The 25,130-nt window shown below is 37.6% G+C and overlaps 2 protein-coding genes across 2 annotated transcripts; one reads left to right on the top strand and one right to left on the bottom strand.

Moving 5' to 3' along the window:
• Window positions 1–5,399: 5,399 nt before the first annotated feature.
• Window positions 5,400–6,205, bottom strand: LOC104117712 (protein SMALL AUXIN UP-REGULATED RNA 12-like). Its single transcript, XM_009628797.4, has one exon. It carries the CDS (start codon window positions 6,038–6,040, stop codon window positions 5,723–5,725), a length of 318 nt encoding a protein of 105 aa, XP_009627092.1. The 5' UTR covers window positions 6,041–6,205; the 3' UTR covers window positions 5,400–5,722.
• Window positions 6,206–9,913: 3,708 nt separating this feature from the next.
• On the top strand, window positions 9,914–10,732 carry LOC138907558 (uncharacterized). The gene has a single exon (XM_070198157.1). It carries the CDS (start codon window positions 9,914–9,916, stop codon window positions 10,730–10,732), a length of 819 nt encoding a protein of 272 aa, XP_070054258.1.
• Window positions 10,733–25,130: the final 14,398 nt, after the last annotated feature.

Genomic DNA, 25,130 nt, shown 5'->3' with positions numbered 1-25,130 from the left:
TAGGCATAGAGAAGTATTTTTTTTCATCATGCCATATGATAATGGTATTTCTTATCTGTCGTTAAAGTTTTGAGAAAAATTATAGGTTTCAGACTTACTCATATTTTTGGTGACTTTCGGCAAAGGATTTGAGTTTTACTGTTATATTGAAAAGAAAAAATTTATTTTTCGGAATTTTATACGAGTTGAACATTTTATTATTGAGTTATTACTTGTGCCGCTTTAAATTATATTGTTATGAACTGTTGTTGGTTATTGGAGTTGGACTTTGACCCTTATCCGAACTCGTCACTACTTTCAACCTAAGGTTAGATTTGTTACTTATTGAGTACATGGGGTCGGTTGTACTCATACTATACTTCTGCACCTTGTGTGCAGATTTCTGATGCTGATGTAGCTGCGTACGACGAGAGCTGGATTTGAAGATGTACCTGCGTTTCAGTCATTGCTGCCCCTTGTTCATGGTAGCTTTAGAATTTTTAATCTGTTCATGTATATTTTAGACAGATGACGTATTTTTATTCCACACTAGTTTTGTAAATTCTAATCTTAGAAGCTCATGATTTGTACTATACTCTTGGGGAGTGTATTAGAGTCAATTATATATTAGTTGAATCAGATTGTTTTTTATTTGGATTACCTAGCGGGTGAGGTTAGGTGCCATCACGGCTAGTTGAATTTTGGGTCGTGAAAACTTTACAAAACAAGTGCGCCCTTCTTTCTTTCATTGGCTCCACTCGAAAGCCATCCCGCACTTAGTCCTTACTTCTTCTAGCGCTCATTTCATAATTAAAGTGCTTTAGGAGGTAAAATGATTAAAATAATAATAATTAAGAATAAAGGGGTATAGGCTTGTAATGTGGTTGCAAAATAAAAGTTTATAGGCTCAAAATGGTTGATTAGGGATAATTTTTATTTGTAGTAAGCATTAAGCTCAAACAAATCAAAGAAAGCCTAAAATCATTTTTCAAATCGAGCAAAACCTAAAATTTCGCTTCAACTCACAGGCCGGGCAAGTTCTAGACTCTAATGCAATGACACGGACTATACAATTTCTCACCACACATGGAACATGACTCACTAAGGACAGTTCAATTCCGATTCTCAAACAATTACAAGTATTTACGGAGCCATAAAATATTAAGCATTAAGCATAAAGTTAACACGAGCCAAGAAAATGAGAAATAGGCACCAATAGACATGCTATCTAACTCAATAAGGCATCATAAGTAATTTCAAACTATAGGGAAGGTAATACACATGCTAGAGCCTAAATATACTACTATCAAATAAGTAAAAGGCACCTAGAAATCTCATCTTCCTTCTTTTTTTTCCTAAATCCTATTCTACTCTAAAAATAAAAAAACTATGACCCGGTTCAAACTACATTCCATGGTAAAGAACCGAGGCACAAAGAAAAACCACGGGGGAAAACTGTCTAATAGATCCATCGTGGGGAAAAGTCCAATCTTTTCTATTTTTCTAAATAAAAAAAATTATTCAATTAGACTAACACAACTAAAATAGCATAGAAAGTCACCCAGACAATCTCCTCACCCCACACTTAAAATTATGCATTGTCCCCAATGCACACCCATAAATACAAGAGGGTAAAAGAAACTCCATGGTAGGCCAAAGACCGAAGCATTAGCAGCTCATGAGGTACTCAGACTTCTCCCATACTTGGTTCTTTGTGCGGGCACCCCACACTTAGTTCTAACCATCTTCTCACTTTCTTTTGCTTTCTTCCAATGGCCTTTCTTCCCATGCTCCTAGAGAAATAAAAAACAACACTACAAGAATAATACAATAATAAATAAAAAAAAAAGAAAAAAAAAAAGAAAAAAAAAAGAAGAAGTAAAGTTGGGTTGCCTCCCAACAAGCGCTTTATTTAAACGTCGCGGCACGACGCGAATCACTTTTTGCCTCAACTTCGAACTTATGAATTGGACCCCAAGTTTTGATTTTGCTCTATGATCATGCTCTTGGGGCGATACAAATTGTTGCGAGCTAAAAATTAAGTGATTCTTTATGTACTTTTGGCTTTCAACCGAGAAGTGTCACCTTGCCTAGACGGTCTTAAAAATTCCAGAATATAGGGCTCATCCACCTCTTCCTTTGACTCTTGCATTGGCTCATACAGATCAATTTCCATACCTCATTCCAAACACAATGTCGAAAATAATTGGAGTGAGGACCAATGCGCTCAACTACATGAACTTTGGGACTGTCAACAACATCAACACCAATGACAGTAGAGTCAACTAAATATGTATCCTCAATGTCCTTGGTTGACTCTAGTATCTCTTCTACAACATCGGCATCCTCAAATTCTAGTTTGATTGATTGTTGGTGTTCTACTATGGACTCTTCTATTCACACCTCAATTTCTGTCTCTAGTGCACACTGCTCATGGCTACTATTCATAATATTATCTTGTTGAGCATTTAAAGCCTCAACCAATTGCCTCACTTGTGTCTCCAGGCTAAGAATAGTTGCCTCTTGCCTTTGGATAGTATCACATTGCCTTTGGTTAGTGTCCCCTAGCCTTTGTATTTCCAGTTGTTTCTCATTACTTCATTCCATGAGGCACTTTAACATATATATGATCTCCTTTAGGTTAGCTCCTCCAGGTTCTTTGTTCCTATTAACTTCACATGAAAATGTAAAACCATCATAATAAGGGGTTGGGGGAGGATAAGAAATACAAGCACAATCATAAAAGTGATTATCTTGACCACCACAAATATCACATATATTCCACACATAATATTGAGTTGGTTCACATAACTCGCTCTCAGGAATATTTTGATAATTTTTTCACGGCTGGTTTTCTTCACAATATATATATATGAGGATCAATAGTAGAATTACCAATACCTAAACTCCCATAATTCCAAGATGTCATGCTTCTCAAATCAACAAGTAGAATAAAATAAAAACAAAACAAAACAAAATAAAGTTCAAACTTGAAACTTAGCAATAATACACCTACAGTTACACTGTTAGTTCCCCGGCAATGGCGCCAAAATTTGATCACGCCCAACTCTAGTCCTAAAAAGGATAAGTGATCGCTGCAAATATAATCCGGTCTAAGAGTCCGGAGTCGAATCCCACAGAGAACTAAGGTGTAGCTACAACTGTTGACTATCACTAAGAAGACAAGCTCGAACAATTCCTAAGTTATAAATATAAAGATTCTTATGTTAAACTAATTAATTAACAAATTAAAGGAGTGAATTAACAACTAAAGATACTAAGTGTTGGAGACAAGATTAAGGAGGTCTAGAGTTATGATTTTCCCAATTGTCAGAATCCTTCTCGCTATGTCTTCTATAATTTCGCCTAAGTATTCTCTACCGATTGTGAGTACTTCGGGTGTCTCTTGAGCAACGACCATAATTTACTAGACATATTCTCTCGAACTACGCTAGCTGGCACTAACTCACCGCTCACTACGATCTCACCAATATTTCATTATCTCTAATCCCGTCTTTAAACCCTCTATATTGATCTCTCACATACGTTAGGAGTGATGTTCTTCAACAATTACCTAAATGTGTACTCTCTCTTGAGCAATATACACACTAAATAGGCACAGTCAATTGATGGCCATTCAATCAACAATAATAAACACGTAGTTGAACAAGTAGAGAAATTCCACGACTCAATTATATAAAAACGTAATAAGAATTCATCCTACAAAAAGTTCCATCAAAACCCTAGATAACAAATTAGCTATTCATAATAGTATGCAAAAGTACAATACTAGAATTCATAACCAATAATGGAAATAGGAAGAAGGAAGTGAAAAACTCGTAGAAGAATTCTCGACTTGCTCCTAGTGTGTTCTTGCCTCCTTGGGTCGAAATTCCCTCTCAAAATGTCCTCCTTTTTGGTCGGATCTGCTCTAAAAAATGTCCTTCCCCCCCCCCCTTCTATTAGACATGTTTAGGGAGTATTTATAGGTTAGGGTTGAAGTCCTTGAGTCCAAATTCGGGTTGGAGACTTTTAACCCGCGACTTTTAATTACCGGTCTATAGACCTCGCGAAGCCAGGCTTATAGCGCGGTCAACCTGGCTATAGACCTCGCGAAGCCTGGTATGTAGCGCGGTCAAGCTGGCTATAGACCTCTCAAAACCTGGTCTGTAGCGGGGTCAAGCTGGCTATAGATCTCGCGAAGTCTGGTCTGTAACACGGTTTGGGTACTTGCCATTTTTGTGCTCTTTTCTTGCATTTTCGTCCTGTTTTTGTGCAACCTTCACTCGTATTTATCTTCCGATGCTCCTACACATAAAACAACATAATTTAGCTCAAACGTCGCACAATTAACCACTAAACTAACAATATGTAAGGTGAGTAATGTACTAAAAGTATAGCACTTTGGCATAATATCACTTAACTTTTATTTTATCCTAATTAAAGTCATTAAATTTTTTATAATAAAAGATCGTTCAACTATATCTAAGTATCATAAAAATTAATTAAAGTTAGTTTTTGTATCAAAATATAAAAAATTTATTTTATTTTAAAATTTTAAAAATTATATATTAGAATTAGAATTTCAATTGAAAATTAGTTAATTTGACCTCATTCGACAAACTATGTCATATAAAGTGGATCGGAGCCACAAACTATTTACCCACTACCCCTAAAGTTTTCTCCCTATCCATTTTTTTTAGCCAAGTCAAATCAAGCCAAGCCAAGCCGAACCAAGCCGAATCAGGTCAAGTCGAGCCGAGCCGAACCAAGTCGAGCCGAGCCGAGCCAGGTCAAATCAAGATAAGCTAGGTTAGGTAATTATTTTTAACTGAATATGCATATATCGTAAATAGTTTTCAAATGAGCAGTGGAGGATAATTATTTTAACTCAATAGGTATTTTGTATAAATTTCTTAACAAGAAACACTCTTAGGCCTACTCTTGAGTCCACACTCCACTCCATCTGTAACTCTTGTACATACATGTCAGAACAGTTTAGTTCATATTTCACTGATCAGTCCCCAAGCGTTGCATTTACTCTGTCTATCGTTATTATAATTATATAAAAAAGGTGAAAAATCATTCATCTACTTCTACCGTGACTTCAGTCATGCAGGTTGAACAATAAATACATGCATCGAAAGAACAAAAGCTAAAAACAGAACTTAAAAGCAGTAAAGTTGCTGACTTCAGACAGTATAGAAAGAATTTAAATTTTATGCACCAATAATTTACACCTATCACATAAACTTAACCTACTTTACATGTCAAGTTTAATACGGTAATCTCGAAAATAAAGTAATATAACTTTCTAAAATATAGGTTAAATTACACGTAAAAATTCTTTAAATTATATCACCGTACAAAACCTAATCCGTACAAAAATAACAAATAAAACAAGATTTTCCTTTTGGGAATTGACTAAACGAGGCAAATTGATCTTTGCTTAACATTAATTTAATAACCTCTCTCACAGGGTGTAAGAAAAACACCTCTGCAAGGGAAAAGCTCCAATCTCTTCTTCTTTACAAATCTGACCCATAAAAAGAACCAAAATAATTCCTGGCCTCATTAAACATAAAAAATAAAAATAAAAACTACAGTGAAGAAAGACGTTGAAAAAAGAGAAACAATTCAACAAAATTGCTTCATCTTAAACCCATCTTCTTCACCCAAAACCTATCACTACCACTATTCACTTTCCCTTGCTTTCTCTTTCAATTTTTGCTTCAGTATTTCTCTATCGAAGCATAGAAGTTAGTGATCGGAAAACAACTTCTTCACATGGAATAGTGATGCCCATGTCATGATCAAAGCCAAATTCCTCTTCAGCGCGCCGTAAGAGGCACTGAAACTCAGGGTGAGTTAAGAATGAAATTGGTATAATGTATCGAGTTCGGTTCTCTCCAACATAAACAGCAAAATGGCCTTTGGGGACGTCAAGGGGAAGACCATCTTCATCGTTATAGTCATGTTTCTTCCCCAAACTCGAACATTTTTTCAAGATTTGCTTTAGGACTGCAGTTTGCGGCAGCTTGTTTGTTTTTCTGATTGCCATTTTTTGCTTCACTTAAAGTTTTTAAGTAATGCAAATGAAAACAAGTTAGAGGGTTTTGGGACAAAAAGAGAAGCCCAACGCAACACTTCTTTGCTTGAGAGAAAGTGTTGTCAAAAAGTGGTGGTGATGAGGAATTGGAAGATGTAAAGGTATAAAGGAAAAGCTCTGTTTTTGGTTTATAAAATTTTTAAGGGTGAGAGGGGGTGGGGGAGAGAACATGATCTTGTGGGGGGTGGGGTAGGGTAAGGGTGGGTGCAAAGGACAGAGCAAGGGTGTAATTTGGGGTAAGAGTACAAGAAGAAGGACAAGGTGGGGGTTAAAGGCTTGTATTTCTATGTCGAACCTCCTAAAGGCAAAGAGGGCCTTTTTCTCTGGCCTTCCGAATCATTGAGTACATTACTCAAATTATCAATCAATTATCCGAAATTATTTATTAAATTTATTTTTTTTTATTTGTAACATCGAAGTCACTTAACTATGTATTTATCAACTCAGAAAATCACTACATTAAATTTTTCAAACTTTTAATTACAAAATACCTATTTTACACTCTAAATTATCAACTTTTATCTTCATTTTATTTATTTTAAAACTTTTTAATATTATGATTTTTTAAAATTAAATTTATTTATAAATTAAAAAAATAAAAATAGTATTTAAGCATATACAATGTAAGAATAATAAAATATTGAGCATAGTAAAAAAAATATTAATTAGAACAATTTATTCGTAATAATAATTTTGATATTAAGAACAAAAAATTCAAAAATATATTTACACAATTGAGAATAAAATAAAATAAAAGTTATAAAATATGTATTCCATGCACGTAATATAAAATAATTATTTAAAAAAAAGGTATTTTTATAATATACTTTATATATTCTTGAAAATTACTCAGTTATATTATTCCGATATTATATAAGCTAGAAAATTAATTTTTATTTTTTATTTTATAAATAAAATATATTTGTTCTATAGGTAAGTCCATAATGTAGATTAAAAAGAGAAAAATTATTATATTAAAAAAGTAACAAAAAAAGGATAAAAGTTGATAATTTAAAGGGTAAAATCGGTATTTGATAATCAAAAGTTTGAGAAATCTGGTTGAGTGACTTTTTGAGCGCTATATGCATAGTTAAGTGACTTTTCTGTTACAAACAAAAGAAATATGACTTCACTAGATATTTTCAGATAGTTGAGTGACCATTTAAGTAATGAACTCCATCATAGACATATAGATCTACTTCTTTGCTAACGGGTGCCAATGAAATTACCCTCATTAGTTGATTTGAAATACATAAAATCATAAGGTATATCTTTGTAGCTGAAAAGTTTCTTTTTAAATAGTTTATTTTTAATTCTTATATATGACCTTACTGAGTTTAGACCTTACTGAGTTTAAGAAAAAAAATTAAAACTTGTGATCTTAATTATGCCATAATAGTTTTGTGACTATACAATATATTACTAAAGGTAAAGTGAGATGATTAAATTTAAATTAATTTCAAATATTAAAAAATTCGATTACTCTTTTGAAATAGATTGAAAAGAAAAGAGTGTATGGAGTAATTCTACTGATGTTTTGCTTCCATTGATTTCAGCAATATTTGATTTTATTGCTAAGGAATTCAGAATGTATTTGATTTTATCTGTTGTGTTTAGGTATATTTGGCTAACGCCCAGGAACATGGCTTTCATTGCCTAAGGCTGGTAGCAAGTTTCAATATCAAGGCATTAATGAAATTGTATACGGTAAAATATGATATTACTTGTGACTGACTAAAAGGAGGATATGTGGAATTCAAGATGGAATGACTGAGGACCGAACCCAGCCACTGCGCTTGTCACCGGAACGGATAATGTTCATAAACGTGTATTAAATGCTCTGTCCCTAGTAGTATTTACTAAGGAATATTCTACACCATTAAGAGTGACGGTCCGTTACAAAGAATTTGGCATTTACGCTCAACGTTACGTCTTCATCAATGACCCTCATAATTAACATTAAAGGAGGGCACGATCCTAGGACCTTTTTCCTTAAACATAGCTATAAATAGTGAGCTCAGTTATCATTATAAGGGACACGAAATTTCTGAAAAAATATATATTATATTCTATACAAAACATTATACAATTTTACTCTCTTGCTTTTTGATCGCATCATTGCTTTGTTCGGAAACCGTGTTCACGGAATCACTATCTTTGCTATTTCATCTAAATTCCAAGGCTAAGTACTGCGTATTTTTTTATTATTATATTATTTTAGGATCAAATTAGTTCACTTGTCTAGAAACCACGTATAAATTCAACTGTACCATTTTACGGGTAAACAGTTTGGCGCCCACTGTGGGGCCTAGACAGTTGTGCAATTAAATTAATCCTTGCCTCTTTTACTAACGTGTTTTGACTATTTTTGTCTTAGAAAAAATCGCAATAAATGACAGATAACACTGTTAACGATGCACACAACCCTAAAATTCGAGGGGATCAACCTCATTTCGAGGACTCAATCAGTGACACCCGCAATGAGGGGAATGACGCCACGCCGGTGCATGACATACGGTACCCTCGACAGGTTCAGGAAAGAACTCCCGATGATGCTGACGAGGAGCAAGTAACGGATGCTGTGAGGATCCTGCAAGAGTAACAAGCAATCATTCTAGGCCATCTCACGCGGTAGGATCAGGTTATGACGGAACTGAAGCAGGCGCTATCAGGTGTTTCGAATAATGCGAACAAGCGCGATCCGATTCATCCTGTTATTCCCGCAGACCAAACAACACAGAGAATCGATAACAACACTCTCAGGGGTAAAATCGCTCCGATGGGGCTAGAGGGAGCAGATAAGGACTTAACAACAAGAACGATTCATTCAAAGATGAGCTTTTACGGTTCATGAAGGAAGTAAATGCCCGCATGGATCAAATCCCGGGTGCACCACCAGTATTGAAAGGACCGAACTCGAAGAAGTATGTTCAATTACCGTATAAGCCAAGTGTGGCATCAGTACTAATCCCGACGCATTTCAAAATGCCTGAAGTTCCAAAGTATGAAAGAATTTCAGACCCACAGTAACATATTACCACCTACACAATGGCGGTGAAAGGAAATGATCTAGCTCCTCACGAAATTGAATCTGTGTTGCTAAAGAAATTCGGCGAAACTCTCACGAGGGGAGCCGTAACGTGGTATTTGTTACTGTCCGAGCATTCCATAGATTTCTTTGAGATGCTCGCAGATTCTTTTATTAAAGCTCATGCCGGGGCTAGAAAGGTGCAAGCCCGGAAGGCCGACATATTCAGAATCGCACAAGGAGAATCAAAATTATTATGAGAGTTTGTTACACGATTCCAGAAAGAAAGAATGTTGCTCCCGGCCATCCCGGATGAATGGGCAGCTGAAGCATTCACCAAAGGATTGAATCCGAGAGGTTCAGACGCTTCCCGGAAACTGAAGGAGAGCCTTCTTGAGTTTCAAGCAACAACCTGGGCAGATGGTGTTCACAACCGATACGAGTCAAAGATAAGGATCGAAGATGACTAGGTCGGTTCTACATCATCGGCCAAAGGACGGGAGAAGAATAGAGAAAAACCAAAGGATGACTACGATGCAGATAGGCGGACTTCAAGAGGTCGGTTTTTACCTTATAAGCGTACCAAAGGCCGTGGCAGAAATTTTCGAGGAGCAAACAAGTTTACCGTTGACGGGGGCACTGATCGTGGTAGAAGCAATAGATCACTTCAAGATAAACAAACGTTGGGGTCTCGAGATCTTTCTTACCCCAGATTATCAGAATATAACTTCAACGTCAATGTAGTGGAACTGGTGTCAGCCATGAGGAACATTAAAGAAGCATGATTCCCGAGACCTATGAGGTCCGATTCCAACCAGAGGGATCCTAATTTATGGTGTGAATACCACGGGACGAACGGTCACCGGACAAGGGACTGCCGATATCTTCGGGAGGAGGTGGCAACGCTATTGAAGAATTGTCATCTCCGAGAATTCTTGAGTGATCGAGCTAAAAACAATAACAGTCGCAACAGAGACAACACGGAATCCTCGAAAGCAGGAGAAGAAACCCCATGCCAAATGATCAACATGATCTTTGTGGGGAACGAGATTAACGGGGTCACCTTTTCGGCGGAAAAAAAGACTAAAGTATCGATAACTCACAGCAAAAGACTCCGGGAGGACGATATCACTTTCACAGAGGAAGACGCAGACGGATTGTTGTTACCATACAATGACGCACTAGTAATCTCTTTAAATGTGTTAGATTTTAAAATTAAGCGTGTTCTAGTGGATCCAGGAAGTTCGGCTAATATCATACAATGGAGAGTATTGGAACAAGCTAAACTCACCGAAAGCATTATTTCGACGACAAAACTCCTCGCTAGATTCAACCTTGCAAGCGTGACGACCCGGGGAGATATCTTGCTGCTCACGAATGCTGAAGGAGTAATGAAAACAACACTCTTTGAAGTAGTGGATGTCGATATGGGATACAACATCATCTTAGGAAGGCCATGGATACACGAGATGAAAGTTGTACCTTCGATGTATCACCAATTGCCGAAGTTTCCGACGCCCGAAGAAATCAAGCAGATAAGAGGTGACCAACCGGCAGCGAGGGAGATGAATGCAATCTCATTTTCCAGTAGCAAAGGGAAGGAGCGTACGTCATAGCAATTACAGGAACCAGTGCCTACTCCCGAGTTAGAAGAGATTATTCCAGGGGCAGAATCGTCAGAACAATATCAGGTGCCGAGATATTTTCAAGTTCCAGAAGAAACGAACGCAATGAAATCCACGGCAGAGGAACTAGAGCAAGTGGCATTGTTTGAAGATTTCCTAGAAAGAAAATTTCACTTGGGGACAGGACTACATCCCGAGTTGAGGTCTGATTTTATTGAATTCCTTAAAATTAACGTTGATTGTTTTGCATGGTCGCACGAGGATATGACAGGTATCCCGACGGAAATAGCCGTGTACAAGCTGAGTTTGGATCCTAGAGTACCACCGGTACGGCAGAAGAAGCGTCGTATTGCCGAGGCCAGGAATAATTCGTCAAAGAAGAGGTAACCCTCTTGCTTAGAAACAGTTCGGTCAGAGAGGTAAGATATCCAGACTGGCTAGCCAATGTAGTAGTAGTTCCTAAGAAGAACAATAAATTTCGTATGTGTGTAGACTATAAAGATCTTAATAAGACATGCCCGAAAGATTCGTTTCCACTGCCAAATATCGATCAAATGATTGATGCCACGGCCGTGCACGAACTGATGAGTTTCCTTGATGCTTATTCTGGGTACAACCAAATTAAGACAAACCCGGAAGATCAGGAGAATACTTCATTTATTACAAATTTTGGTACATATTGTTACAATGTAATGCCTTTCGGGTTGAAAAACACCGGAGCCACTTATCAACGGCTCGTAAATAAGATGTTTGAAAAGCAAATAGAAAAAACCATGGAAGTTTATATAGACGATATGCTCGTTAAGTCTTTGAATACAGGTGACCACCTTAAGCATTTGCAAGAAACATTTGATATCCTGAGGAAGCATAACATGAAACTTAACCCCAAGAAGTGCGCGTTCGGGGTTAGCTCCAGTAAGTTCCTGGGGTTTCTGGTCTCAGAAAGGGGAATTGAAGTAAACCCCGACAAAATCAAGGCCATAGACGATATCTCAGATCAATTATTAAACATAAAGGAAGTCCAAAGACTCACAGGAAGGTTAGCAACTTTGAGCAGGTTCATTTTCCGGTCGTCGAAAAAATGTCATTGCTTCTTTACATTGTTCAAAAAGAGGAACAATTTTGAATGGACGACGGAGTGCCAACAGGCTTTGAGGGACCTGAAGAAGTACTTATCAAGCCCTCCATTGCTCTCGAAACCAAAAAAAGGCGAAACATTGCTAGTCTACCTCGTGGTTTCAGAAGTTGCGGTAAGTGCGGTTTTAGTCCGGGAGGACGAAGGTACGCATATTTGAAAAAACTAGCCTTAGCTCTCGTAGTCGCCGCTCGAAAGCCGAGGCCCTATTTCCAATGCCACCCAATAGCTATGGTGACTACTTTCTCTTTGCGGAATATCCTTCATAAACCCGAACTCTTGGGAAGATTGGCCAAATGGGCCGTCGAAATGAGTGAATTCGACATAGAATATAAACCGAGGACTGCAATTAAGTCACAAGTCTTGACTGACTTCGTGGCCGATTTTAGTCCGGGACTGCTACCTCTGGCAACCAAGGAGGCAGTAATGGTGTCGGAATTGGCATCAGGGGTTTGGACCTTATTTACGGACGGAGCCTCGAACGTAAAAGGTTCTGGGCTTGGAATAGTTTTAATCAAGCCTTTGGGGGAAACCTTAAGTCAAGCCATCAGCACGATCCCTTTAACTAACAATGAAGCACAGTATGAAGCTTTAATTGTAGGGCTCGAATTGGCCCAAGGACTTGATTCCGAGGTTATAGAAATCAAATGCGACTCACAGCTAGTGGTAAATCAGGTTTACGGGATCTTTGATACCAAAGAAGAACGTATGCAACAATACGTGGTAAAGGTCCAAGCTCTTTTGGCACGATTCCGTGAGTGGTCAATAACCCATATCCCGAGAGAGGATAATGCAGAAGCGGATGCATTAGCAAACTTAGGTTCATCGACGGAAATAAAAGGATCAGAGTCCGGAACGGTGGTACAAATGATGAGCTCAGTCCTTGATACAGATGGTTACTACGAGGTGAATTCGGCTAGCCTGGTCTGGGAGTGGAGGAACGGAACGGAAAGTTGCCCGACGATCCCAAAGCATCACGAGCGTTACGCACCAAAGCTGCACGTTATAGCTTCAGCAAATTCCAATTGTATAGAAAATTTTTCCAAGGCCCGCTGGCCCAGGTGTTTAGGAGCATCAGAAGCTGACTATGTCATGAGAGAAGTCCACGAAGGGATATGCGGCAATCACTCAGACGCAGAGTCTTTGGTGCTTAAATTGGTACGGGCAGGATATTACTGGCCTCGCATGGAACAAGACTCCAAAGATTTCGTACAAAAATGTGATAAGTACCAACGCTACGCATCACTAGTACATCAACCGGCAGAACTCTTACATTCGGTTCTGTCCCCATGGCCATTCATGAAATGGGGGATGGACATCGCCGAACCGCTGCCACCGGCTCCCGGAAAGGTAAGGTTTCTTTTAGTTTTGACTGATTATTTTTCTAAATGGGTGGAAGCAGGTTCTTATCAGAAAATCAAAGAATGCTTGGTCGATTTTCTGTGGGAAAATATAATTTGCAGGTTTGGAATACCAAAAGAGATAGCATGCGACAATGGGCCACAGTTTATCGGTGCAAAAGTTACAAAGTTCTTCGAAGACCTGAAAATAAAAAGAATCACATCCTCACCTTATCATCCGAGCGTAAACGGTCAAGCAGAGTCAACAAACAAAGTGATCATTCAAAACCTCAAGAAAAGGTTGGAAGCAGCAAAAGGCAAATGGCCTGAAGAGTTGCCCGGAGTCCTATGGGCCTACCGAACAATGGCCAAATCAAGTACAGGAGAAACTCTTTTTTTCTCTCGTGTACGATGTTGAAGCCCTAATCTCGGTTGAAGTGGGCGAGCCCACTTTGAGATATTCTCAAACAAACGAAGAATCAAACGACGAAGCAATGCTAATCAACTTGGAACTACTCGAGGGATGCAGGGACTTAGCGCATGTAAGAATGGCAGCTCAAAAGCAGAGGATGGAGCGATATTACAATCGGAGAGCCAACTTCCATTTTTTCAAAGTAGGAGACTTGGTTCTAAGAAAAGTAACACAAAATACTCGGGAGCTCAACACGGGAAAGTTAGGTCCAATGTGGGAAGGCCCTTACCTAATTTCAGTTGTCACTAGAAAATGTTCATATGAGTTGGAAAACTAGAATGGAGACAAGTTTCCCAGCAACTGGAACATGGAACACCTCAAAAGATATTATTGCTGATGAACAACACTCAAACAGAAAGTATATGCTGCACTCTTTTTCCCTTCGTTCAGTTTTTGTCCCAATTGGGCTTTTCTGGCAAGGTTTTTAATGAGGCGGCGACGGAAAGCATACTACGCAGACAACAACAATAAGACCTTTGATAGCAAGGCAAACGAACAAGCTTCCACTCGGGGATGATTAGGTAATCTTTGGTTCGATAGCAAATTCCCACCGGGAAGTTGAGTTTGCTACCGAACAGAGGTTATCCGACGGTTCATGGGCACAAACCGCCAGAGGACTGTTATGTATTCTTTCGCTCAATAGCATGGATTCCTATGGGGAAATAAGATATGTTACCGAGTGAAGGATTACCTAGCAATTCATTGGTGGGACCTTCGAAGATACAAAATTTCTAGTATTCCAATTCGCATTCTTTGCATTCAAACACTAGAGGGAATGCTATTAGGATACGGCAACAATGACTGCCACGTCAATCGAGAACAAAAATCCGGAAACAAAATGCATCATCGGGACCGGGGAGTGCGTAGTCAGCCCCGTAAAAATAAGTTGTACAAAATAGCCATAAGTAATGGTAATTTATTTTCTGCATAGCAAAATGCTTATGTAATTTCTGAAAATAGAAGGAATAAAATGAAATCCTTTTGCTTTTATCGTGTTTCTTGTCTGAACGATGAGCTAACTTTGTCATTTGAAAGTTAAACAAGTACTTCAAATGTTAGTGCCGTAATGAACAGGAGACGTCCTCTTCAAGAGCACCGTAAACATAAGAGGGCCCTCTCTTATAAAAACTCTCACGTTAAAGGGTTGGTTCCGGAAGAATCAATGCCCAGAATCCAAAATGCCATCAGGGAAAAATACACCCGAAGCTGCATATGAAAAGGACGCAAAAAGCAAACTTGCGCAAATATTCACAGAAACTCTCATGTAAAAGGGAAACTTGCGCAAATATTCATAGAGACCCTTATGTAAAAGGGAAACTTGTGCAAATATTCATAAAAACCCTCACGTAAAAGGGATAATACTCGGAACCAAAATGCTTCGAAGAAAGGCATCCGAGACTATACATACTAAAGCGTAAATTGAACAACATGCGCAGAATACTTGAGCAAATGCAAAAGTTAAAGGCTTGCATGGATATTCAAATGAAAGTAAGACTCAAACGACACTTGAACTAAAAGAAGAAAATATGTCTTTATTTACAAGAACGGGCCAAAACATTTCAAGTGCAAAATGGGAAAAGAAAAGGCTAAACTGCAGCGCCTTCGGAACCAGGAGGAAGAGAAGTATCCGCATTGTCGGGAAGGGTAGGTGGTTCCGCCGATGGCTCAATGCTTTCCCCAGTTTGGTCTTCGGCCTCATCACCTTCTGATCCTTCTTTAGTTTTCAAAAATTCGGAATCGGAATCAGAAGAACCTGGAGCATCAGACTGCGCCGGGAGTCCATTTTTTGCAGCCAACTCAAGCTCTCGGGCCTTAGCAATTTCGGCATCAACATCAATGATACCAGATTTGGCCTCCAAGGTTTTCCTCCTCATGCTATACATGGAATAAGTTTTTGCAACAATGAGGGAAACCGCTCGGCGCTTAAGTTCTTCTTTTAGTTGAATAACCTCGGCGAAAAGGTTTTCCCCGGTGGATCTAGCAGATTTGAGGCTGACATCAAGCTCGCGGACAGTTGAACTAAAGAGCCTATTATGCTCGATAGTTTTCCTGTACTTCTCTTCTAACTGGGCATATTTCGCCTCCACAGCAGCAAGATCTTCACTTTTGGAGTTCAAGGCTGCCTCCAAGTTAATCACTCTTTAAGCAAAGGCAACCTCACGGTCGGTTGCAGCAAGAACGACGTTTTAGACTTCTGTCCATTTGGCCTTAGCCTCATCAAAATTAACCCTCAGCAGCCCAATTTCTTAGCTGAGGATTACCACTTCTTGCATGCTTTGCTGCAAACGAGCCTCCAAAACAATGGCCTTAGTAGCTCCGGTTTCCAGTTCCGAGAGGCGAAGAACAGTCTGGTCCCGTTCCGCCAAAAGTTGATCCCGTTCAGAAGTAAGTTCTTCCTTCTCACGAATCAACCTTTGAAGGCCCTCAGAGGCAAGAAAGTTGTCCTATAAAATAGGAAGGGGAAAAACTTAGAATACGAGTTCAAAAGTAGAAGGAATAATAAAAGAAAGAAGGAACGTACTGCCGCGGCGTTATGCATAGCATTGTTCAACAAATACTCGCCCGAGAGTATCTGAATCTTTTCCCAATCTTTTTCTGAAGCCAAAGGCTTCAGGTAATTAGCAAGCTCCACCGGCCGTGATAGCAGGTTGCACCTGGTAGAGTCCGAAAGAGTAATGTTCCTCCTCCTTTGTGGATCTTCAGAAGGAGCGGCATAATTTTGCCCCAAGTTCCCATGAACTTGGGACTGTGGAAGAGGAACACCTTCTTCATGGTCAGGTGCGGCTGATGGAGATGGTGTAGCAACCGCTAGTGGAAGAGTAGACGAAGATAGAAATAATGTAGCAGCTGCTGGTATTGGTGAAGGTGGAAATGAAGTTGATGGAGTTGAAGAGTGAGAAGCAGCTGCAACAAATGCAGAGCTGGTTGTTTGATGCTCGCCAACCAAATACGGCAAGGACCTGGTACTCAGCCCCGCAACACCGGTTGCAGTAATTGGGGCCCGAAAATGGGAGTTGGCATATTCTACCAAATTAGACTCTTCCCAAAGTGTTGAGATATCATCTTCAGTTGGTGTAACTATCTCAATAGGTCGAGCATCCTATTGAGATGATGAGGATCGTCGCCTTCTGTGTAAAGAAGCTTCATCATCAACAACTTCTTCATCATCATCAATCATCACGGTGTCTACGACCGGCCCAGAAGGAGGACCAGTCATCATCGCCGACGGAGATGATTCGGGGGCATTAACCTTTGCCCTTTTATTCTTTTCCCCGGTCGCGGAGGAGCGTCTTCTCTTTGTTTGTTTATCCTCCGGCCGGGGACTCCATAAATAAATATTTGCACCCGAAACAGGCCCGGATATACCTGTTCAAGTAAGTGCTTCCTGAAGCAGCCTCGCTGCATCAGCAGGATCAGCCAGAATGTCCTCATCGGGGACAGCAACAGAGCCCGCATATAGACCTAATTCCATGAACAAAGTCAGAAGGGTTCAACCAAGTTCTTCATATATAAAAATGGAAGCAAGGTAAATTAGAGTTATCATGATTTTTGGCCTTCCACCCGTATTTAAAGGCTAGTTCTCTTCACGGGCGAGTTTCAGGTATTGTGACGTCCAAAATCTTCTGAACCCATCGGTTCAAACCTTCCACCACCAGTGGGAGCCATCGAGTTGCTGAAATATGCGAAGGGTGAAGAGATGATACAACCATAGAAGAATATCTAGTAAGATAAATATTATACAAAGAACTTACGAGTGCGGTTCCAAGCAACCGGAAAGGATGAAGTCATTGTCAGAATGATATCATTGGTGGCAACTGCAATGAATCGCTCCATCCACCCATAGTCATTGTCATTATCCATGCTAGACAACAAAGCATGGTGGCCACGCTTCCAAAGGTTTATCATTCCCTAGCGGAAGATTTTGGGGGAATAAAGCTTCATCACATGAGCTAAGGTTAGCTCCTCCACAGTTTCTTGGCACAAGCGTCGGAGGCAGGCGATCGTCCTCTACACTGAAGGACTTACCTGTGCCAAACATACCTGGTAGTGAAGGCAAAACTCCGCAATTGCGGAATCAAGTTCTCCGCTCAAAGAAAACGCACCCAAAGTAAATGGATACGTGAAAAAGTATGTAAAACTTTCCTTGGGAAGGGTCACTCACTCCAATAGATCAGGAGCGATGATTTCCAACTCATTGCAGCGGCAGTCCTCCTTCACAGCAGGAATACTGGAAGGACGAATGGAAGAAGGGTACCTACTAACAGTCCATGTACGAGGGTTAGCAGTAAGAAATCTCTCTTCAAAATCATTCGAAGTACTAAGCCTTCTTGGGATGATGGAATCCACTATTGGAGGAACGAAATCCTCGGTTTTGTTCTTATTCTTCGTAGAACCACCACGTTTGGAGGAAGGAGCCATTGGAAAGGAAGAAGGTAAAGAGTTTGTGTTTGAAGAAAATTAGAAAAAGGATGAAAAACGAGGATGCAAATTAGAAGCTCAAGCAATTGTGAAACGCAAAGGAAAAGAAAGTTGCGTATAAGTAAAATTTTGGCGGCTAAATTCATGGCCATGATTACCTCGATAACCGGCTAAAGCTGTGTTTAATCATGGGATAATGCGTGTTCGGGGCATTAAATGCGGAGAGACGTGCATCTAATAAACTGTCAGAGACCTTCAGAGGGAATTATAGTAATTCCCGTCAAAAAAGAGTTTCTACCAACTTCCCGATAACACAAAATTATGTCATCGCTGTATAGGGTAAAATATGATATGACGCGTGGCTGACTAAAAGGAGGACACGTGCAATCCAAGATGGAATGACTGAGGACCGAACGCAGCCATTGCGCTTGTCACCGGAACGGATAACGTTCATAAAAGTATATTAAATGTTCTGCGCCCAGTAGCATTTACTAAGGAATATTCTACAGCATTAAGAGCGACGGTCCGTTACAAAGAATTTGGCACTTACGCTCAACGTTACATCTTCATCAATGACCCTCATAATTGACATTAAAGGAGGGCAGGATCCTAGAACCTTCTTCCCTAGACATAGCTATAAATAGTGAGCTCAGTTATCATTGTAAGGGACACAAAATTTCTGGCAAGAACATATATTATATTCTATACAAAGCTTTATACAATTTCACTCTCTTGCTTTTTGATCCCATCATTGTTGTGTTCGAAAATCGTGTTCACGGAATCACTATCTTTGCTATTTCATCTACATTCCAAGGCTAAGTACTGCGTATTTCTTCGATTATTATATTATTTCATGATCAAATTAGTTCACTTGTCTAAACACTACGTATAAATTCAACTGTACTGTTTTGCGGGTAAACAAAAACTTGTTTCCATTTCCAACATTCTGTCTCCTCTTCCCTCCTGCCAGAGACTAGAGGTTCATTTCTTGCACCATATCCACTTTTGTGGCTCCCTGCTATTTCAGCCCTCTTCATAATTCTTTTAAGTTGCAAACTTTCAAGTTTTTGTTTTTGAGCAATCACTACTTTCTAGTGCAGTAGTAACTATCCTTATCTAGTTCTTGAATTAAAAAGAATTTAAATTATATTCACTGACGATATAAAAATATATGTACATATGTGTTTACCCTTAAAATTAGATAACAATTAAACTTATAATATGGTTCTAAGGATATGTGATTTCACTTAATACCAATTGATAAATATGAAGATTAATAACAAAAATGAACTATAAAGTAAAGCAAACCAGTATTAGAATGGAACTCAGCCCTCGAGTTTGGATACCCTCGAACTGGTTGATATAAGAACAATTAAAATATAACAAGCTGATGAACAATAGTGTAAACGAGAAAGAGAATTATATTACTTTGATATCTATGAACAATATATGGCTTACAAATGGTTAATACTCCCCTTTATATAGTAGAGGAAGTCTGCTTATGGTATAACTCTAATTACAGAAGAAAATCACATGATTAGCTAATTAACTATTCCTAATTTGATCCGTTCCGAGATTTCCGTCATGATCTTCGACCAATCACGGATATTTCGCCTTTCCGTTATTATGTTATCTTCGATCTTGCTCGATGCCTGTCTTATTCGGTCTCGATCGCTGCTGTCCTCGATCTCGACAGGTACTTCGAATCCCGAACTTGGTACCTTGTCTTCGTACCTTGGTCTGATCCATTACGGGGCCGATCTTCGATGCAGCTCCCTGGTCCCGATCAGATGAAAAAATTGAATGGGCTCGATTTTAACCGTATACCATATGTAAGGTAATAACTGGACCAACTCCAACATGTTACCGATCATTTTTTAGTTTTTGAATCATTAATAAAACACTTACTTGTATCTATTTTAGTTTTACTTTTGTAATAACTTTTACACCATCAATGCATATTATAAGAGTTAAAACTCAATTGAAAAGAGTGGCTTAGACAAGAGACTAAAAGAACAATTATATAATAATAACTGAAATTAGAGGGGTTTATTGTGGATTATGGGATACATTTTCTGTAATTTTGGATGGAAAAGTAATTGAATTATTTTGGTCCATAAATTAATTAAAGGTGATTACCATTTACGAGCATGCATAAAATATGTGACGCAATATTTTTTTTTTAGGTTTAGATATGTGACCTAGTCGCAGCTTAATTGAAAGTACGTACTAGTATAAATTTTCTTGCTATTAAACAGTTTCGTAATAAAAATTTTGTTGGGCTTGGCCAACCTAATAAACAAAAAAACTGCACGGTATGGTCTTACATGGAGCTGGTCTTAGCGAAATGTCCTCGTAACTATCGGTATTTAATAAAGCAAAGTTCATTTGTAGTCACTAGGGTCAAACTTATATCACCTGATAGCCACAAAATAATCCCATACAATTAACAGTCCAAAACTAATTAAAAGACTAGCCCAATACCACTGCCACTCAAAACCCTAACTTCCTTCTCCCTCAGCGATCATACGCATTTTCTTCGGCCGAAAAAGTCATTGCCGAATGCCGCAGTCGCAAGCGCCGCCTCCGTATTGAACCACCAATCAACGCCCTCCGTCGTGATCCACTCCTGAGGGGACCGCCTTCACCTAATGACCGCCGTCATATCACTTTTTTGTTCTTCTATAATTGAATCTCTGTCCACCGTTCTCTCTTTGCTTACATAAATAGTGGGCGTTCCCACAAAATTTCTTCTTCTTCAAGAATGTTCCAAATAGAGGGGATATATTCTATTAGAAATTAATGTTTATTATTTGGTTAAAAACTCAAAATTATTCAGTTAACTAATAAAATATTTGGGAAATTTGCACTATTAATCCCTTAATCTTCCTATCCTCTGTTGCAAATAATTAATGTATAAATTATTCCGTTGTTTGTACGTACATGCACGAACACCTTTTCTGCACCTGTCTGACAAACAACAGATTTAGGTGTTCTGGTGATTCAAGCAATTATGGAACTGGTGCATCCTAATTCCTTACCATTTGCTTTCGCCGATCTAATAGCATAATGTAACATGTTTCTTGTGATACCCTGCCTTCGAGCAGATTTGGCAACACATAAATTTGCAATATAATCATATCTGTTGGAGGATCTTCTTTCAATGTTTGCAGAAAACTTGGGCATTCACCCTTTCGTGTGGAAGATAAGACTTTCAAATCTTTGAAATAAAAGATTACCGCTATCTTCATTCTTCACCTGTTGATGTCAATATCAAGAGCATTTCTTTTGAATATTGGTATATTACAAAATATATATATATAATAGACTGTTACTATACAAAAATAGACTGTCACTATACAATTTATATACAATAGACTGTCACTATACAAAATATATACAAAAATAGACTGTCATTATATAAAAAATATACTAAATAAACTGTCACTATACAAAATATATATAAAATAGATTGTCACTATACAAAAATATACTAAATAGACTATCACTATACAATTTATATACAATAGATTGTCACTATACAAAATAAATACAAAATAGACAGTCACTATACAAGATATATACTAAATAGACTGTCACTATACAAACAAATATACAAAATATATTGTAACTATACAAAATAGAGTGTCACTATACAACAAATATACAAAGTAGACTGTCACTATACAAAAAATATATATAATAGACATTTCGGACTATTAAATGTAATATGTTTGGGCCGGAGGACCATTTTGTGTCAATGGGCAATAACATGGGCTATTAAAATATTGAGGGGTTACAGAGGTAGTTTTCTCTATTTAATAGATGACTCTAGCATCCTGTTTTTTGTGTAGGTTTTAGCTAAGATTAGCTACTTGTAGGATTATGTACCAAATGCTATATAATAATTAGGGGTGAACAAATGAAACCGACAAACCGCACTAACCCGATAATTCGAGTCAAACTGAGAAAAAAAAATCCGACTATGGTTTAGTGTTAGAAAAAAAATCCGACCATATTTGGTTTGGTTTGGTTTGGTTTTAACTAAAAAAAAGTCAAACCGAAACCAAACCAACCCGACATTATATGTATAAAAGTTTTAAATATATTTAATACATAAAAATATTTATGGTAGTGTAGTTTATAAATATTTTTAAACTTTTTCATAGTTTGATCTTTTAACGTATTATTTCAAGTTTGGGCTTATAATTTTTGGATGCTCCAATAAGTTTTATAGTCCATAAATGTTAGTAACTCAAATAAATCCTAAACCAAAATCAAATCAATATTAATAATAATAAAAGACATTCAATTCAATTGTACTAATGAAAATAGTATTGGATATCTATTTTTTTAGTTTTTCCATGGTTTAGATAAAATGTATAACTTATTTTTTTTAGTGGTTAGTCATGTAAATAATAGTACTTATTAGTCATAATTTTAAATTATGTTTGTTTTCATTATGGCTTATTAATAATATTTATTTTATGCGATTATATTATCTTTATTGTTGAATATTTTAGTATAATGCCACTCATCTCATATTATGTTATTTTATTTAAAAACACCTTTTATAATTCTGTCTTACTAGGATTAAAGAAATATTTGGAGCACAAATTTTACGTTTTGTGCTATGAATACTTTATGGAAAAAAATGAAAAAATCCGAAAATTCGAGAAAAATCGAGATTAAAAAACCCGACTTTTATTGGTTTGGTTTGGTATTTAGATTTAATAACCCGATACAATTGGTTTGGTTTGGTATTTAGAAAAGCCGAACCAACCCGACTCATGTACACCCTTAATAATAATATACTAATATTTATGGATAAAAGTTTACCATTTTGTCATATTGTTCCGTACCAAATTATAATTTCAAAAAATATTTTTTTGAACAATATAGACAAATTATGTCAATTAGATAGATTTTGATGAACAATATAACAGATAGGTCGATGGCAGATAACACAAAGTCATGTCAATCTAGTAGAGTGATGAACAATTGAACAAGTATAACAAATAGTAAAATGCAGATAACACAAACTCACACTAATCTGGTAAAGTTTAGTGCAATTGAACAAGCATAAAATCATAGCAACCAGATAGAATTTGATGAATAATTTAACAGATAGGTAGAATAATTATATCATAAACTCTATCAATCAGGTAGAGTTATCCGTGAAACGCAATAAACGGGTGTGCGGGGCGGGGGTTATTTTTAAGTACCGCCAATTACGTGGACATTCTGTTAAGACTAGCCCTTTACGGGGCCATTTCTGTAATATTTTCCTAAAAAACTCTTAACATAAAATAATATTATTCTTTTTGGTCAAATCTTATATTTTCCTTAAAAGTCCTAACACCATTAAGAGTATCTATGCACTTTATATGAAGATTCTCAATTCTTTCAGCTACTTGCGTGAACTTTATTGGTACATCCAATAATCTGCCCCTCAAACTAAGTTTCACATGGCTCATTAGCATGATCTACTAAGTTTTATATGACGCATCATCACAATCCACGGGTCAAATTCAAAGAATTTTGTGCCATCGACGTTGACCACCACTAGTTCTGGTACCAATTCAAAAGCAATATGAGATCTGGTGGTATTTAAACCACCGTTAGAAGATTCGGAGAAATCACGGACGACCTGGAGAAGAACGAAGTACGAACAGTTCCTCTTTTTAAAAGCGGTTTGGATTTTGTGAATGTTGGAATTTGGTTTTTGTGATTCTGCGAAGTTTTTTTTAAATCGTCAGTTCAGACAAAGATAAAGCAAGACACTCTTAGTAGTTGCAGGTTTGACACGTATTGTATAGAGGCGTTACATGAACGTTGTTTATCATGGTGTCCAACAGATACCTCTCGAATCTTTGAGTTGCAGAATTTCGTTTTAGTCTATACTACTAAGATTTTATTGCACTTTCAGATTTTAAACTGCCCGGTTCCAACAATCAAGAAAACTGACTTCCTTGGCAACTCCCATGCTGATTTGCGGTCTACTGTAGAACCAATGTTAGTTATGCCATGTGAAGCGGTATTTTATAGTATAAGCTATGACATACTAGTTAGTATGGAGCAGGGTGCAAGGGTTTCATCTCAATTTTTTTTCTAAAAATTGCACTATGTAAGATCAAAAATTATTTTTTATAATAGATGCTGAATCATTCCGGCTACTTGGTGTGATTAATTCTTTTGGCTATGAAAGAGAGATTAAGTGGAAACGCTTGTTTCTTTCATATTTTAAACCTTAGCTTCATGGGAGAATATGTTATTGCTGAAACACGAAAGAATAAAAATCTTAAATCAAAACAATATGTATGGATGGTATGAATTGCCTAAATAAGAATATTTTAAATTACCTTAGTGAAAATTCTAGCTCTGTATTGATTAATATATACTATATTACTTGGACTTGATTACGGGTACTATATTCGAATGTATTTTAAATAATTAGCACACAATAGTATCTCGTTTACGGGTACCCAGGGGTGAAGCTATGTTGGCCCAAGGGTGGTTAACTGACCACCCTTCGCCGAAAAATTATACTACGTATAAGGTAAAATATTACTTGTTATTGATTAAAAATAGACTTTGAACACTCTTGCATAGCCCACTGGCAAAGGGTGTTCTGAACACCCTTATTGAATTTTCTGATTTCGCCACTGCGGGTACCCATTTGATGTGGACGCGTCCAAGTCTCCAATAAAAGTATTTATAGATTTTTTTGCTCATATCGTATATTTTGATGATTTCAAATTAAGTACCTTGTCTATGGTACATATATATCTGACTGGATGCGTCTAAGAATATGACATATCAATACGTACAGTTTTTTCCTTATTTTATATGTGAGTTTAAGTTATTTATATGTGAGTTTAAGTTATAGACACCACCATCAATGTCATCTTTACATGTTATAGCAGACAATATGTGATAGTGCAAAAAGTTGTTTAGACAATGTAAAGAATGAGTAATGGATAAATTTTCCCCATAGCTCCGGCATTTGGCTTTTCAAGTTGA

This window comes from Nicotiana tomentosiformis, chromosome 3, assembly GCF_000390325.3.
Source record: "Nicotiana tomentosiformis chromosome 3, ASM39032v3, whole genome shotgun sequence".
NCBI lineage: Eukaryota > Viridiplantae > Streptophyta > Magnoliopsida > Solanales > Solanaceae > Nicotiana > Nicotiana tomentosiformis.
Note: the sequence above shows the minus strand (reverse complement) of the source record. Positions and strands in the feature narration are given on the sequence as shown.

Coding starts and splice junctions, on each gene's coding strand:
- LOC138907558 (XM_070198157.1), top strand. CDS start 9,914: ATGAGGTCCGATTCCAACCAGAGGGATCCTAATTTATGGTGTGAATAC.
- LOC104117712 (XM_009628797.4), bottom strand. CDS start 6,040: ATGGCAATCAGAAAAACAAACAAGCTGCCGCAAACTGCAGTCCTAAAG.